The sequence below is a fragment of the Littorina saxatilis genome, linkage group LG7, assembly GCF_037325665.1.
Source record: "Littorina saxatilis isolate snail1 linkage group LG7, US_GU_Lsax_2.0, whole genome shotgun sequence".
NCBI classification, from domain to species: domain Eukaryota; kingdom Metazoa; phylum Mollusca; class Gastropoda; order Littorinimorpha; family Littorinidae; genus Littorina; species Littorina saxatilis.
Window position 1 is genome coordinate 46582668 of NC_090251.1, and position 17834 is coordinate 46600501.

Sequence of the window (17834 nt, forward strand, 5' to 3'; positions counted from 1 at the left end):
TTAAAAGGTGGGGGAGGTGAATTGTGTGATTAGGGAGGGTATGTATAGTTTCTTGACGTGCTTCGCGATAATTTGGACAATCGAATATGAAGTGTTGTACGGATTCGGACGGGAATCCACAGTCACAAGATGCATCTGTAGCAACGTGACGTCTCACTAGATCGTTATTGAGATCACTTATATATAACCTGAGCTTACAGTGAATTATTTGTGACATGCGATCTCCAGAATAAAAATAACACGGCGGACTTAAATCGTTTTTTGACAAAAAGTGCTTAAATTCACTCAGGGAATCACTAAGTTTTATATAGTCTGGTAAAGAATTCCAGAGTTGTGTAGTAGATGGGAGAAATGAGTTTCTATATAATTCAGTTTTAAACGATGGAACTTTCCTGTCTAGAGGTCTGCGCCGGTGATATGGGTTATTAGTTGATATCAATGGTGGCAATATCGCTAATAAGTAGTTTGGCACCTTGCGGTGAACGATCTTGTGAAATAATATCAATTTATGACGTTTTCGCCTCTCTAGTAATGAAATAAAGCCTGACTCATCGTACAATTTTTGATGGCTTGTACCGCGGACTGCTCCAACAATGGTTCGAATTGCATCTAAGTGAATACTTTCGAGCTCGGTGGCTAACTCCTTAGGGCAGTTGTCCCAGAGAACATCAGCATAATCAAAATGTGGCAATATGAAGGATTTATACATTGTTTCTAAAGCTTTTCTGCCTAGTCTATATTTATAAGATCGTAAGCAAGCTACTAGCGTACGGCATTTTGCTATAACAGATTTAATATGTAACTCCCACTTACCGTTATTCTGAATAATAATACCAAGATGTTTATGACTTTCAGTTTCTTGTAAAATTGTGCCACCGAAGTTCAAAGGGATGTAATCTGGATTCCTTTTCCTGCTTATATTCAGAAGTTTTGTTTTACTTTGATTAAATTTAACTTTCCACTGACTAGCCCACTGGTCGATTTTTTCAAGATCTGAGTTAAAAATATCTGTTCGCATCTGAGAATTTTCCAGGCTTAAATACATACTTGTATCGTCGGCAAACAGTTTAATAATGGATTCAACGTTATCAACTATGTCGTTAATGTAAACCAGAAAAAGGAGAGGTCCTAGAATAGAGCCTTGTGGAACGCCTGTTTGCACAGGTAAGTAGCTAGACATACTTCCTTTAAGCACCACTGCTTGTTTTCGATCAGTTAAATAGTTTTGCAACCAATTAAACATCTGACCTCGAATCCCTAGTGCAAATAACTTTCTCAAAAGACCTTTGTGCCAGACTCTGTCAAATGCTTTGGAAATGTCGAAAAAGATTGCCTGGACAGTAATGCTGTCGTCGAGTGACTTGCAAAAGTCGTTATATAGGCATGTTAACTGGTACACAGTGGAGTCACCGGGAATAAAACCAGACTGGGAAGGTGTGATTATGTTATTCGATACAAAATAATCAAACACATGTTTCTGAACACATTTTTCAAGGACTTTACCTACGCAGCTTAAGAGTGAGATGGGACGATAATTTGAACAGTCTCCTTTATCCCCCTTTTTAAATATCGGTGTTATGTGTGCTGTTTTCCATATGCTTGGAAATACGCCCTCATTTAATGATCTTGTAAATAAAATAGATAGAGGTTCTGCTATTATAGGTAAACTTGCAATAAGAATCTTATTATGAATTTTATCAGGCCCGACAGCTTTAGATGTATCAAGACTTTCTATTACACTTTTCACTTCTTCAGAAGTCACGACCATATCGTCGACAAAAAAATCAGCATTATCTATATCGGGAACATTATCGTCTGTGTCGTTTATTTCTGATTGTTTAACAAAAGACATATTAAATAATTCAGCCTTTTCCTGGTCTTCAAAATAGGTTTTACAATCAACTGTTAGTGGCGGGATTTCGTTTTGGTCTGAGCCTTTCTTTGCCATAAACCTGTTAACTAACTTCCACCACTGCTTCTGACCAAATTTCTTTGGATCAGATACGGACCGGTCAAGTTCCTCTAAATATTGTTTCTTTCGCGTTCGAATAGCATCTGTGTATTGGTTCCTTATCTTACGAAAGAGTTCCCAAGCTTGTGGTGTGTCTACATGCACAGCAATAGTATGAATAAATCTTTTTCGGTCTTTTAATTTCAAAATATATGATGTGATCCAGGGTGTGTCTCCCTCCCGAATGGTGACTTCCTTGACAGGCAAGCAGGTTTTCACGATCGAATACAACTGCTCCGAAAAAAGAGAAGCTGCGGTATGAATATCTTCTAAAGTCACTATGTTTGACCAATCAATTTTCTGTAACTCAACTATTAACTTTTGACCGTCTAGTTTGCTATAATCTAAAATCGTTCTTTTTGAGTGTGATCTTTTCTTCAAATGATGCTTTAACTCTTTCAACACGTCCACCCTATGACATGACTATACACTCAGAACGCATGCGCCAAAGCATATAAATAGCCTGCTGACAACCAAAATTGGGACATTTTGAAAAAAATATTGTATTTTGAAAAAAATATTGTAAAAAAACTAGTACATGTGGGGATTTACTTTTTGCACACAATTAAAGAAAGATTTTTCATTGTTTCAGAAATGTACTTTGTATTTGTCAAAAGGCTTGTTGTGTTTGTGTGGTATGCTATTGAAAATGTCAATAAATAGCCTGCTGACAACCAAAATTTGAAAATTTTGAAAAAAATATTGTATTTTGAAAAAAATATTGTAAAAAAACTAGTACATGTGGAGACTTACTTTTTGCACACAATTAAAGAAAGATCTTTCATTGTTTCAGAAATGTACTTTGTATTTGTCAAAAGGCTTGTTGTGTTTGTGTGGTATGCTATTGAAAATGTCAACAATTTAAATAAAAAAAAGTCCAGAGGCACCACATAAATACTACAGACATGTTTGAAAATATGCACAAAATGTTGTTAGTGAATACTCAAAAAAGAATTTACTAACCTGAATGATACAATGAGATGACTGGGTGATGACTATGATGAATATATCCATGTAGAAGAAAAGAAACACTTGCTGTCACAGTATTTACAGTGCCACAGAGCACAGCTCAACGCAAAACGCCACACCACATTCCAGGCACCAGAATCGAGTCCCATTGCGTTGGGTTTTATCCATAGAAGAAAAGAAACACTTGCTGTCACAGTATTTACAGTTTTTGTATAAATGACTTGTTTAGAACTCGGTTTATGCACGGAGAACATCCTTCTTTGTGTGCCACACTTCGAAGCACGGATCAACACAAAGCGCCACAGCCATGTGGCCACAGCCGGAACATTCCCGGCACCAGAATCGCGTCCGTCCGCTTGCATTGGGTTTTGGCCAAAGTAGCATTGACACCTCGAGCTCTTGATTTGGCTAACTCATTCACCCTCATCACTCACTTATCCATCTATCACAACACCACTGTTTCATGCACACACAGTCACTACCTTCCTTCTGCACGCCGCTTCGCTTCGCAACAACACTGACAACTCGCGACATTTTGGAATCCTAAATATGAAACTAAGGCATGGGTTGGTCCCGTCAATGACCTGTAGTATCCAAACTAACCAATGAAATCAACTGTTCTGGGAGTTATTTGTCGCGTATGGTAATGCAGCCGACCTCTGAACCTATGACGTGGGTTTTCGTATGGAAAATCCCCAGCGTGGTATTTTCCACTTCCAACGCTACTATTAAGGCGGTGTGAGGCGAAGCGACTCACGCACCTTACGCACGGATTCTGGCGGCGTGCTGACAACGGCATGATCAGTGAACGCTTGTATTCGGGCGGCGCGTCGCGAAAAAGTTAAATAAACGACTGGTACGGAGTGATCACTACAAATGGGAGGAATAACTTCTACTTTATCAACAATGTCAGTGCTTGGGGTAATAATCAGGTCGATACAGGTGGACGTATCTTCAGTTATCCGTGTGGGACTTGTAACTAGTTGCTTTAAGCTATTCAGATACAAAATGTCTGTGAGTTGCTTTGGTGGGTTGTCATTAAAATCGGAATTAAAATCACCAAGAATTATGAATTTGTGAGGAGTGGCCATAACTTGTTTAATAGAAGAATCGATCAATTGCCAATAAGCAACAGGGGCACTAGGAGGCCGGTAAAACGAGCCTATCAATATAGTTTCTTGATTCAATTTGGTTTCGATCCATGTGGCTTCAAGGTTAGGAATCAAAAGATCTGTTCTCTCTTTACAGCATAAGTAATCTTTAACATATATTGCCACACCACCGTGTGCTCCGTCTGGTCTGTCTCTTCGCACAAGTGGGTGGAAACCATTAATATTAAATTGGTCTTGCATCTTACCAGCAGGTAACCAAGTCTCAGATAAAGTTACTATGTCAAAATCTCTAATTTCACTTTCCACAATATCAAGTTTGTTCCTCAAACTTCTGGTGTTTAAGTGTGCTACAATAAGTTCACCTTTTTCTAACGGAGAAACTGGTCCCGGATTCGGATTAATGTCCCCACATAACATCAGTTTCAAGACTAAAAAAACTAATATTACAAAAGAAAACAGCGTACTTATAGGAATCGAGCGTACTTCACGGTTGCTAGTATTTACTGAGTCCTTTTCAGAGTTATTTTGTCGCGATTCGTTGGGACTGTAACTATAGACGAAGTGTAGAGACCATAATACAATAGCTAAGTTCACACCATTTCCTCTTCTAACAACTATGGCTATTGCTATACAAGCATCAAGAACATTGTAAAATAATACTTTCTGTGAGAGAGTTGCCGCCTTGGAACAGAAACCACCGATTCTAGCCCTGGAAGTTAGAAAATCAACAGGCATTTAGGTAATGGCATCTCTGAAGTACATGCTTAAAATCCAGGGCCGAAACGGTGGTACTCTACCCCACGCCGAACAACGGGAAAAGTGGCTGCACAAGGGACAGAGGCTAGCTCTCACATAGCCTCTGGGGAAACAGAGCATGACTTTATACAGAACACAAGTAAGAAGGCTTTTTTGATGGGACAAGTATAATGTACAGCTAAATGCAGATAAGACATTATTTTGCTCACCAAGGTACGGTACTCAAAAATTATGTTTGAATCAGTGAAACAGAATCAGGTTTCCAAGGTTCAAACAAAGAGAAGTACCGTATTTGACGGATTACAAGACGCACCGTTTTATAAGCCGCACCCCCGACTTTAAAAAAAAAAATTGGGACGAGCCATGTATAGGCCGCGTCACTATATTAGCCGCCGTCAAAAAAAATATAATCAGATCGTGTAAATCAATCAAAACAACCAGGCAAACGAAAGTACGGTATTTGGCGAAATTGGCTCCGAGAATAAACAAATGAAACAAAGAAGAAAAGTGAAAATGTTTGAAGAAAAATATCACACACACAACTTGTAACCAACACACACATGTACAAAGGTGTCTACTGTTCAGTCAGCCTGGTCGGAACCATCAGATTCTGCTGCGGAGAAGCCAGAAAAGTCACTTTCCTCACTGTCAGACACAAACAGCGACATGATCGCTTCATCCAGAACTGAAAAAAGTCGAAGTCGAGGCCGAGGGGGTCACGTCATCATCGGAGCTTGAATCGGTCCCGCTCGTGTCGTCTGCTGTAGGTGCTGCGATGATCTCTGCTCTCAGTTCGGTCTCCAGTAAATCCAGTACAGTTGTGTCAGTGCAGTGCAAAAGTGTTTCATTAGGTGAATGATATTCAAGTTTAGGTAACGTTTTAGCCGCATCTTTTTATAAGCCGCAATGCGATTCTTTTTGAAAAAAAGTCGCGGCTTGTAGTCCGTCAAATACGGTACTCAATAAATTTTAGTGGTTGAGAAAAAAATGCATGTGTGTGCCTGTATGTACGTGCATACATGCATGTGCGTTTGCGTGCACATGTGCTCTTGCAACTTACCCAAGGTAGAGCTGTGCCACCCAGTCTTTGAGCATGACGAACGGAATGGCCAGAAAGCTGACCACAGTTTTGACCGGAGTCGCCACCAGGGTACCCAGCCCCCTCGAAAAAGCTTCATCCTCAAATTTGGACACTGAAACACAACAGAAATATCCTTTATTCTTGCTGTCTTTTCTTGCAAGAAAATGTAACACAAAAAAGATATCTTTTATTGTTGCTGTATTTGTTGTCGACTACTCTCCTTTAACTCTTTCCGCACTTAGCAGCTTTCAACACCTGTGCCCGACAAACTGTCGGGCGGTGACACGCATCTTCTCTAACCTTGTTTCTGATCTAAAAATAAAAGACAGGTCACGAGCAAGGGAGGTAAATCTGTTCCCACTTCCTTCTTCTTTGTTTGGAGCAATTTTGCGAACAAAATTTGTCCGATTGAGTGTTTTTTGAGCATTTTTCCTGCGAAATATGAGCAACCAACGCCGATACTCAGTGAGGCAGGTTCTTGACGAGATTTTCCTCGACGATGACAGTGATTATGATGCCGAATGCGACGTTTCTTCGTCTCAATCGAGTGAAACAAGTGTTGATTTGAGTGGACAAGACCTGTGCGTGGGCTTCGATGCAAATGTGAGACAGAAACATCCTGTGACTTGTTGGAACAACTGTGACAGAGTGGTGTGTTTACATACTTTTTGGTGTTGTGTTTGTGACTTGGAAGAAGGATTTCTTTGAACTTTACACACTTTAGAAGGTACTGACTGCTACTCAACAGGTAAGAACATGCACTTATCATACAACACACAAAATTTTATGTGTCTACAACTATTAGTTGCAGAGTTAGAAGCGCTTTAGTGAAGTACCCATCAGATTTGCACTACAGTGCCAAAACCCTCCAGGCTGGAGAGGCTGCTGAGCCTGCACTGCAGTCAGGGCTGATAGGGTTAAGTGATGCAAACATGTTGCAGTGATCGTGTACAACTGAACCAGTAAGCAGTACAGTCTGTTTGTTTGTCTGCCCACTTAAAAGATCGCTGGGTCGCAGTCCTGGGAATGTAACGTTTTGTTTTGTCATACATTCAACGTTTCAATAACATACCATGCTTGTTTTTTAATTTGAATATTTTTAATATTAGCAGTCGATCTGGTTTTTTTTTAAATTTCTGAACCTGTAAGCCTTTTGCTGTTTAACTGATAAAATGACTAAGTTGTCTTTTACTTACACATGCAAGTCAGACCAGCAGATGTATGAATAAGGAGAAGGGAGACAACTATGTGAAAGGTCACAGGATCCACTGGGTTAATCAAAGCACAATACTGGCTAAACAGAGTTGTTGTTTTTGTGCGTGTCTTGGATAGATCTCCTCTTTGGTGTGCGTGGTACATGTAGTTTATTCACGTCGTGTATCTATCCATCTCACTCTCACTGTATTTCCCCGAGTTCCTACATCCCCTCATTCCTGATGCCCCCTATCTTCCCTCTTGCTCTATACCTTGTCCTTATTCCCCTACCACCCCACCCCCCTCAATCTCAATCAATCAATCAATCAATCAATCAATCAATATGAGGCTTATATCGCGCGTATTCCGTGGGTACAGTTCTAAGCGCAGGGATTTATTTTTTTTATTTTTTTTTATTTTTATGCAATTTATATCGCGCACATATTCAAGGCGCAGGGATTTATTTATGCCGTGTGAGATGGAATTTTTTTACACAATACGTCACGCATTCACATCGGCCAGCAGATCGCAGCCATTTCGGCGCATATCCTACTTTTTACGGCCTATTATTCCAAGTCACACGGGTATTTTGGTGGACATTTTTATCTATGCCTATACAATTTTGCCAGGAAAGACCCTTTTGTCAATCGTGGGATCTTTAACGTGCACACCCCAATGTAGTGTACACGAAGGGACCTCGGTTTTTCGTCTCATCCGAAAGACTAGCACTTGAACCCACCACCTAGGTTAGGAAAGGGGGGAGAAAATTGCTAACGCCCTGACCCAGGGTCGAACTCGCAACCTCTCGCTTCCGAGCACAAGTGCGTTACCACTCGGCCACCCAGTCCCTCTTGTAAACACTGACACACAAATACACATAACCCAATGTGAGGCCTACAGTGGAACAGCCCTTTTGACTCAATTTGAGAATCTGAAAAAAGACTTCAGGAATCAATCAATCAATCAATCAATGAGGCTTATATCGCGCATATTCCGTGGGTACAGTTCTAGGCGCTTAGCAGTGATGCCGTGTGAGATGAAATTTTATACGGCCAGTAATTGCAGCCATTTCGGCGCATATTTACCTTTCACGGCCTATTATTCCAAGTCACACGGGTATAGGTAGACAATTATTAACTGTGCCAAAGCAATTTTGCCAGGAAAGACCCTTTTGTCAATCGTGGGATCTTTAACGTGCACACCCAATGTAGTGTACACGGGGGGGGGGGGGGGGGGGGGGGAGTTCGGACACCGAAGAGAGTCTGCACACAAAGTTGACTCTGAAATAAATTTCCGCCGAACCTGGGATCGAACTCACGCTGACAGCGGCCAACTGAATACAAATCCGCCCCAGGAAGACTGCACAAAATCTGTTCACCAAAAAGCAAGCTTCACGAAGTAATCGACTTAGACCCAATTAATGACAGGCTTCAAGGGGTGTTCCACTGTACCAGACATTTAGCTGTGCACTCACGTTGTTCCAGAAGATCTGCAGAGAGCTCACTGTGAAGAGCGTGTTCACGCTGGTTCTGACAGTCTTCGCACTTGGGAGTGCTCCGGCGCTCCTCCATGTGAACCAAGTGTGTGAACACACGATGACTGCTGCAGTGGATCAAGTCTGTCAATAAACAAGAAGGGCAAAGCCCATACGACTCACATGCTTTACACATTTTTCCTACCAAAATACATGTGACCTTGACCCAAGGTCAAGGTCATCCAAGGTCATGCAACACAAAGCTGTTAATTCAAGACATAGGAAGTACAATGGTGCTTATTGGCTCTTTCTACCATGAGATATGGTCACTTTTAGTGGTTCACTACCTTATTTTGGTCACATTTCATAAGGGTCAAAGTGACCTTGACCATATGTGACCAAATGTGTCTTATGATGAAAGCATAACATGTGCCCCACATAATTTTTAAGTTTGAAACAGTTATCTTCCATAGTTCAGGGTCAAGGTCACTTCAAAATATGTATACAATCCAACTTTGAAAAGCTCCTGTGACCTTGACCTTGAAGCAAGGTAAACCAAACTGGTATCAAAAGATGGGGCTTACTTTGCCCTATATATCATATATAGGTGAGGTATTCAATCTCAAAAACTTCAGAGAAAATGGGAAAAATGTGAAAAATAGCTGTTTTTAGGCAACATTTATGGCCCCTGCGACCTTGACCTTGAAGCAAGGTCAAGATGCTATGTATGTTTTTTGGGGCCTTGTCATCATACACCATCTTGCCAAATTTGGTACTGATAGACTGAATAGTGTCCAAGAAATATCCAACGTTAAAGTTTTCCGGACGGACGGACGGACGACTCGGGTGAGTACATAGACTCACTTTTGCTTCGCATGTGAGTCAAAAAATAAAAAAATACATCTTAAATGATAAGGATAAGATTTCATATATAGTCGTGTGAGAATACCCTCATGAAAATTCAGGCTGCTTTCACACTTGGAAAAGGGAGCTGCCGTACAGTACAGCGCTATCCTTTTTTTGGTGTGGGGTGAATAGGTATGCATGCACATATGTCTACACACACTTTAATGCAAACCGACAGACACACACACACACAGATGAGATGACTGTAGGCACACATCAACAGGTTCTGTGAATGGATTAATGGGACACAACTCCTACTTAAAAATAACTGCAATGTCAATGATACCGTATGTGCACATTCACAAAAACACATCCTGTACAGAGGAAGTACATGCACACACATACACAAACACACACACTCTCTCTCTCTGTCTTACACATGAACACTCTCTCTCACACACACAAATAGGTGCATACACAAACACACACACACTCAGTGCCACACACATCAAATGGTTACTAGCAGTATAAATGGGACATAACTCCATCTTCACCATCACTTCATGGTTACACAAAAATTAGCATTTGCTGCCCTTACTATTACCTTGATCACAGTAAAGCTGAACATTTTAATCTCAAGAAAATGTACCTGCATATCACAGTCTAAACTTAAATGCTCCAAACCGTTTTAAGTCTTTTAATATAAGATTTAAGATTGTGTGTGTGTGTGTGTGTGTGCGCGTGTGTGTGTGTAAGTGTGTATGTGTGCTTGTGTGAGGTTGGGTGTGTGTCAAAATGTGTTGTGCAATATGACATGAAAATCTTTTTAGATTTGTTGTTAACAAGAAGAGCAAACGCTCGATCGAGTCACTTTCGCAGTTCTGAATATTATATGAGGCATCAGATGGACAGGAAGAAATTGCTATTCACAACACAATGAGTCACGTTCACATAAAATTTGAGCCCGGTCACTTTTATAGTTTCCGAGAAAAGCCCAACGTTAAGTTGTGTGTTGCCGAACAGAAAAGGCTAGTTATCTCCCTTGTTTTTCTGATAACGTTCGTAAAAGGCTACAGATGTAAATACTTTGATGTAAAGAATAATCCTACAAAGTTTCAATCACATCCGATGAACTTTGTCAAAGATATAAAATGTCTAATTTTTCCTTTGACGCTGACCTGTGACCTTGAAAAAGGTCAAAGGTCAACGAAACCATCGTTAAAGTGTAGAGGTCATTGGAGGTCACGACTAAACAAAATATGAGCCCGATCGCTTTGATAGTTTCCTGTCAAAGATATAAAATGTCTAATTTTTCCTTTGACGCTGACCTGTGACCTTGAAAAAGGTCAAAGGTCAACGAAACCATCGTTAAAGTGTAGAGGTCATTGGAGGTCACGACTAAACAAAATATGAGCCCGATCGCTTTGATAGTTTCCGAGAAAAGTCCAACGTTAAGGTGGTGTCTACGGACGGTCGGCCGGCCGGCCGGCCGGATGGCCGGCCGACCGGACAGACTAACACTGACCGATTACATAGTCACTTTTTCTCAAGTGACTCAAAAATTACAGCTTTGTATACCATGTTTATTATCTTTTACAAAGTAGGCCTAATGATAGTTGAATAGTCTTTTATGTTTTTTATTTGATCGACCTTCTTAGGATTATGGAGTTTTATGCACTGCCTTTTATAGTTAACTAAATTTTTGTATTTGAAATAGTCCACTGTAGTCGGTGTAGGCCTTAAGCTTTTTTTTTAATCGTTTGTCCAGTATTTAATTTAATTCTCTATTTTTGTATGAACTCAAATGTTTCGTGTTCTTAGTATTGTCTTGTTAGCCTAAGTTCTATTTAATCAGAGTATGTTTGCGTGTGCTTATACCTAGTGATTGTAAAGTGCATAGTGCTTTTAGTTATGCGCTATAGAAATCTCCTCAATAAATAAATAAATAAATAAGATTTGGGGGGTTGGGGTGGGGGAAGGGGACAGTGTGTGTTTGGTGGGGGTTGGAGTAAGAGCAGAGCGAAAACAGCAGCTTTAGGCAGGCTATACACTCAAGGAAGAATGAGTTTCAAGACAATAAATAACGCCGGGGGTGCAGGGGGCCGCAGAGATTTGGATTGCCTGTCAGCACACTAACAGCAACTTACCATTTTCAGCCAAGAATGTCAGACAGGCGTCATAGCCTTGCCAGCAGTATCTCTTGAGAAACTCCTGTGTGGGGGGGTTGAAAGCGTCATTGAAGCGGACCAGGTTTGACCCTGTGGGACAGATGCTGGTGTTGACCACGGTCAAGGGGAAGGTCTGACCGTACGAGTCTCTCGGACAGATGGAGTGTTCTCCGGCCCAAGGGCTGACGGTGATGGTGTCTTTGTTCAGGACGGGAATGTTGTCGGTCAGGCCTCCATCGAAAAGATACTGCAAAGCAAGCATGGCCCACGTTATATCTAAGAGTCTGAAAATTACAAAAGAAAAGAATTCTGTTCTAACCAATATATACAAGGACAGCACATAGAATACTATTACTAAATCAAATGTTCGTTTATGTAAGCGTCTTCAGGACTAACTAAGAGTTTTCTTCTAAGAGTCTGGAAAAGAAAAGGTGAAAATGAGAAAGCGAGTCCAATTCTTCCACAGAGTCAGAAAAAGAAATAGTAAGCGCTTGAAAAACTAAGGTAGAAGCATGCAGAAGGGAGTCAAACTACATGTACACACAAACTCCTTCTCTCTCGTACTCACAGTCTCTTGTACTCTTTCTCTACTTTTTTTCCCCAAGATCACTCATCCATCTATTCTCCTCTCTAGCCCTCATCAACCTATATCCTCTTTCTTTCGTTGTCCTGTTATCTGTATACTTGACCAGAACATACCTGAGGATCCATCATCAAGTATTTACACTTGCACATGTATGTCTGCCAAATGTATGATTTGTGTAATACTACAGTGGATCGCCCCTTTTAAGACCTTTACAAATCTGAGAAAATCAGGTCTTAAAAAGGAGAGAGTTTTAAAGGTGGTCGTCTACATTTTTGCTTTTTTTCAATAATCTTATGGTTAGATTTCGCTAAAAAGTTATGTCAGATGATGAATGAACCATGGGGAAAAAAGTTATAGAAAAAAAAATATACGCAAAAAAAGATTTTATTTTTGGGTAGCGTGACTCACGCTTCCAATATTTTGTTTTCTGTTTGCTGAGAACATGTGCTTTGCCTAAAAATACTGACCAATCAAATTCATGTCACTGTGCTTATAGCCATGCCCAAACAAGTGCAGCAACAGTTTGACACTGTCCACGCTTTTTTTTAAACACACGAAATGCACGGGATTTGAGAGGAGTTTTGCGCTTGGCATTTTCCAAATAAGGATATCCTACTATGAGTACTACGCTGGAATACTACAATGAATTTTCAAACGGCTACACTGGTTTCGTCTTTCCTGATCGAAAGGGGGTGTATTGTCTATAATTGTAGATAATAGACTTTGCATTTTAATGGTCAAATGGCGATTTCGGTATAAAAATGTAGACAAGGACCTTTAAAATGGAGGTAAATTTACAGAGGTTATGAACAAAACAGGGCCTTACAATGGAGGAGGTCTTAAATTGGTGGGTCTTAAAAGGGGTGTTTTGCTGAAACAGTCCACACATGTCCATGTCACTGTCAAAAAGTCCACGGTCTTAAAAGGGATGTTTTGCTGAAACAGTCCACACATGTCCATGTCAGTTGTCACTGTCAAAAAGTCCACGGTCTTAAAAGGGGTGTTTTGCTGAAACAGTCCACACATGTCCATGTCACTGTCAAAAAGTCCACGGTCTTAAAAGGGGTGTTTTGCTGAAACAGTCCACACATGTCCATGTCACTGTCAAAAAGTCCACGGTCTTAAAAGGGGTGTTTTGCTGAAACAGTCCACACATGTCCATGTCACTGTCAAAAAGTCCACGGTCTTAAAAGGGGTGTTTTGCTGAAACAGTCCACACATGTCCATCTCACTGTCAAAAAGTCCACGGTCGTAACACTTTCGCGACGGGACACTGATAAATCAGTACCAGCGCTGACACGCCCATGGACGGGAAGCGCATTTTTCAGTACCAGCCATAGAGGGTACACGACTCGTGATTGCTTCCCGGTTTTTGAAGCTTGCAAATAAATTGAGTTGTTTCCCTTGATACACTTGGCGTCCCCTTCTGCCATTTGCAAATCCGCCTGATTTGTGTGCGTTTTTGAGAAAAAAAATGAATTCTGCGGATGTTGGACCTAGAGGATCCCGTAGAGCATGATTCGGACGTATCGTTTTCGCCTCACGAAAGCGATACAAGCAGTGAAAGTGAGGAAGAAACAGTCCCGTTGTTGCTAGTACGAGTCGGCAAACTACACGTGGTTGGCGGTGATACTGCTAGACGAACATGTATCTCGGAATCGTGTAGGAGCTATGAGGGCGTGGCAGCACTGATAACAATGGATGGCTGGAGCCTTCAAATCCTTTTGGAATTGTTCATAGGTGTACAGTTGGTACTTTGTTGTGAAAATGTGACTTATATTCAATATGGATTACCTAGACATCATTTGGTGAGTGTTAGATCTACAGTTTTGTTTCATTTGAGTCAGGATGCTGTGAGTGAATGCGTGATTTGCTTGTTTTTTTCTTTGTACTGTCTCCTTATTTCTGTGTACAATGTTAACAATATTTCAGCTAATTCATAGGTTTTACACCTTGTTTGGTTATAACATTATTTATAATACTTTCTGTTAAAAAATAACTTTTAAAAAAAGCAGTCGAAAATAAAACACACAAAAAAAGTTAAAAAACACAAATTATCCCCCTTTCACCCCCCTTTGCTAAAACAAATCGCATGACAAACTTATAAATAGCACGACTGAACTGGGCATCCATTTTTGAATTAGTACACAAAATTTGGTGGTGATTGGACTTAATTCAAGCTTGCTAGACAGATTTCTTTACAGTTACTGATTTTTGGGAAGTTTCTTGGTGGCAAGCTTGGGCAGGCAGGACGTAAACGCCGTGGCAGTGCTAGTCACAATAGTGTTAAAAGGGGTGTTTTGCTGAAACAGTTCACACATGTCCATGTCACTGTCAAAAAGTCCACGGTCTTAAAAGGGGTGTTTTGCTGAAACAGTCCACACATGTCCATATCACTGTCAAAAAGTCCACGGTCTTAAAAGGGGTGTTTTGCTGAAACAGTCCACACATGTCCATGTCACTGTCAAAAAGTCCACGGTCTTAAAAGGGGTGTTTTGCTGAAACGGTCCACACATGTCCATGTCACTGTCAAAAAGTCCACGGTCTTAAAAGGGGTGTTTTGCTGAAATAGTCCACACATGTCCATGTCACTGTCAAAAAGTCCACGGTCTTAAAAGGGGTGTTTTACTGAAATAGTCCTCACATGTTCATGTCACTGTCAAAAAGTCCACGGTCTTAAAAGGGGTGTTTTGCTGAAACAGTCCACACATGTCCATGTCACTGTCAAAAAGTCCACAGTCTTAAAAGGGGTGTTTTGCTGAAATAGTCCACACATGTTCATGTCACTGTCAAAAAGTCCACGGTCTTAAAAGGGGTGTTTTGCTGAAACGGTCCACACATGTCCATGTCACTGTCAAAAAGTCCACGGTCTTAAAAGGGGTGTTTTACTGAAATAGTCCACACATGTCCATGTCACTGTCAAAAAGTCCACGGTCTTAAAAGGGGTGTTTTGCTGAAACAGTCCACACATGTCCATGTCACTGTCAAAAAGTCCACGGTCTTAAAAGGGGTGTTTTGCTGAAACTGTCCACACATGTCCATGTCACTGTCAAAAAGTCCACGGTCTTATAAGGGGTGTTTTGCTGAAACAGTCCACACATGTCCATGTCACTGTCAAAAAGTCCACGGTCTTAAAAGGGGTGTTTTGCTGAAATGGTCCACACATGTTCATGTCACTGTCAAAAAGTCCACAATTTCACACACGACTTACTCTTCCTTTGTAAGAGGGCAAAGTGTAGGCACTGAACCCAGGTATAAAAGCACTGCACATTAGCACCTGGAACAGAAAAGCAAAATGTATTAGAGTCTCATAGACATGAAAGAAAATGCACTGTGTGTCAAGAAAAAAAGACAAAAAAATAAAACTGTGAGCCATAGAGACAGAGACTTAGAGAGAGTAGAGGTTGTTTTTTGTCACACACACACACACACAAAAGTAAAATGTAAGTTATACTATTAGATTAAAGCCTAAACAGGGGCAGACGAGGGGGGGGGGGGGGGTACTGGGGTTTCTGGACCCCCCCCCCCAGCCAAAAAATTAAAATATTTTATGTTGAATGAGGTATGCATTTATTTATTTTACATTGAGTTTCAATTTTTGGGGTATTAATCAGTGACAAAATCTCCTGCCTGAAACTGGTAATGATCATCCTCAGAATGCACCAGATTGCACCATTTTGCATCCTTTTTTTCAAAATTTTCTGGGGGGGCATGCCCCCGGACCCCTCTAGCAAGCTAGGCGCTTTGCACCGTTGGCTCGGCGCTTCGCGCCTTCACACCCATATCTTCACAATATACTTTTGGAAACCCCCGCCCATAAAATGAACTGATCCGCCCCTGCTAAATATTCTTGTGAGAAGTGGACAAACAGAAACCTAAACTCTTCATAACAATACACTGCCTCCAGTTATAACTGTAATTTACTCCATGCAGAATCCAGAACAGCATATCAAACATGCATGAGACCTTAGCTGACCAAAAAAAACAACCCGGAAAATCAAAATGCATTTGGCCTATGACAGCTGACCAAAATCAAACAGCCAATAAAAATACATATTCGACTTCACGGTACACAAACAAACACTTCTTCTGTACTCACGTCAAGAAGATCCTTCCGGGTTTTGAATTCACTGATGACCTCATTCTCCACGCCCCAGGACGTTGGCCATGCACCCTTGAGCTTGAAACTGGAGCACGAAACGAAAAGGCGGTTGGTGCAGATAATGTGAGCATTTTCAGGAAGAACAAACTCCAGGCTCTTGCGCAGAATGCCCTCTATGTCCACCCCAGGCTCCCAGCCGCCAAGCGGGTGCTGTCTCGATGACTTGGCCAGACGCAGTGTGAAATCTACGCAGTGATCTGCACAAAATAATGTTAATAATAATACAACATCTATAAATTGCTTCCCTTACTGTATGCAAGAAGCATATATTACGATGAAAAATGTATGAAGCACTTCCCTCCTTCAAGAAAGCACATTACAATGAGAAACTATGTGCACAGGTAAATAAGAGTTTGTATCAAATTCTTTCTTCTTTCTGCACTGCACATCTCCAGCAAATAGATGATGTACGAAAATAACTCTATTTCCAGAACTCATCTATTAGGCACAACAAAAAAAAGTCTGTTTACGGTATCCCGACCGACCCTATTTTTTCGCACGACCCTAGACTTTTTTTTTGGCATTTAGGAAAAAAAAATCTTTGTTTTTTGGCAAAATAATTTAAAAATATGTTTTTAGGGAAAAAAATAAAATAAAAATAAAATCCCGACCCACCGACCCTATTTTTACATTTAGTCAAGTTTTGACTAAATGTTTTAACGTAGAGGGGGGAATCGAGACGAGGGTGTGGTGTATGTGTGTGTGTGTGTGTGTGTGTGTGTGTGTGTGTGTGTGTCTGTGTGTGTGTGTAGAGCGATTCAGACCAAACTACTGGACCGATCTTTATGAAATTTGACATGAGAGTTCCTGGGAATGATATCCCCGGATCTTGTTTTCTTTTTTTCGATAAATACCTTTGATGACGTCATATTCTGCTTTTTGTAAAAGTTGAGGCGGCACTGTCACACCCTCATTTTTCAATCAAATTGATTGAAATTTTGGCCCAGCAATCTTCGACGAAGGCCGGTGTTCGGTATTGCATTTCAGCTTGGTGGCTTAAAAATTAATTAATGACTTTGGTCATTAAAAATCTGAAAATTGTAAAAAAAATTACGTTCATCTTATTCTTCATCATCTTCTGATTCCAAAAACATATTTAAACAAGAGGCGAAGCCTTCAAGGCTCACGTAAGAAATAGACAAACAGTAACACAAACTCAATCACTCCGTCACACATACACACCCACACACACAGTAAGCTTAGGTGACACTGTGCAAGAAAGAGAGACACTAGATCTAGATCTGTCTGTGTCTGCATGTAGCCTACTTGCAGGGACACGCCGAATGCCAAATAGTCTCGGCCCGCTCAAAATAACAATGACCGAGACCACACACACCACGCGAGAGAGAAAGACTACAGGGAGGCATGCCGTCATGATGCATTAATTGACGTCAAACACTTTTGACCGTGACGTAATCTTATGCGAGCTTTATCCATAGTCTTGGATAACCACTCACACATAGACTCGGAAATGT

General features: G+C 40.8%; 1 protein-coding gene across 1 annotated transcript in view; it reads right to left on the bottom strand.

Annotated features, from left to right (window-relative positions):
* The window catches only part of LOC138970218 (uncharacterized), a 54097-nt gene that overhangs the window by 18045 nt on the left and 18218 nt on the right, over positions 1-17834 (bottom strand). Inside the window, exons 12-16 of the mRNA XM_070342715.1 lie at positions 16297-16556; positions 15409-15474; positions 11591-11858; positions 8598-8741; positions 5909-6041 (exon numbers count right to left, since the gene is read on the bottom strand). Coding sequence (XP_070198816.1) covers positions 5909-6041; positions 8598-8741; positions 11591-11858; positions 15409-15474; positions 16297-16556 — 871 coding nt within the window. The remainder of the gene's footprint in view (positions 1-5908; positions 6042-8597; positions 8742-11590; positions 11859-15408; positions 15475-16296; positions 16557-17834) is intronic.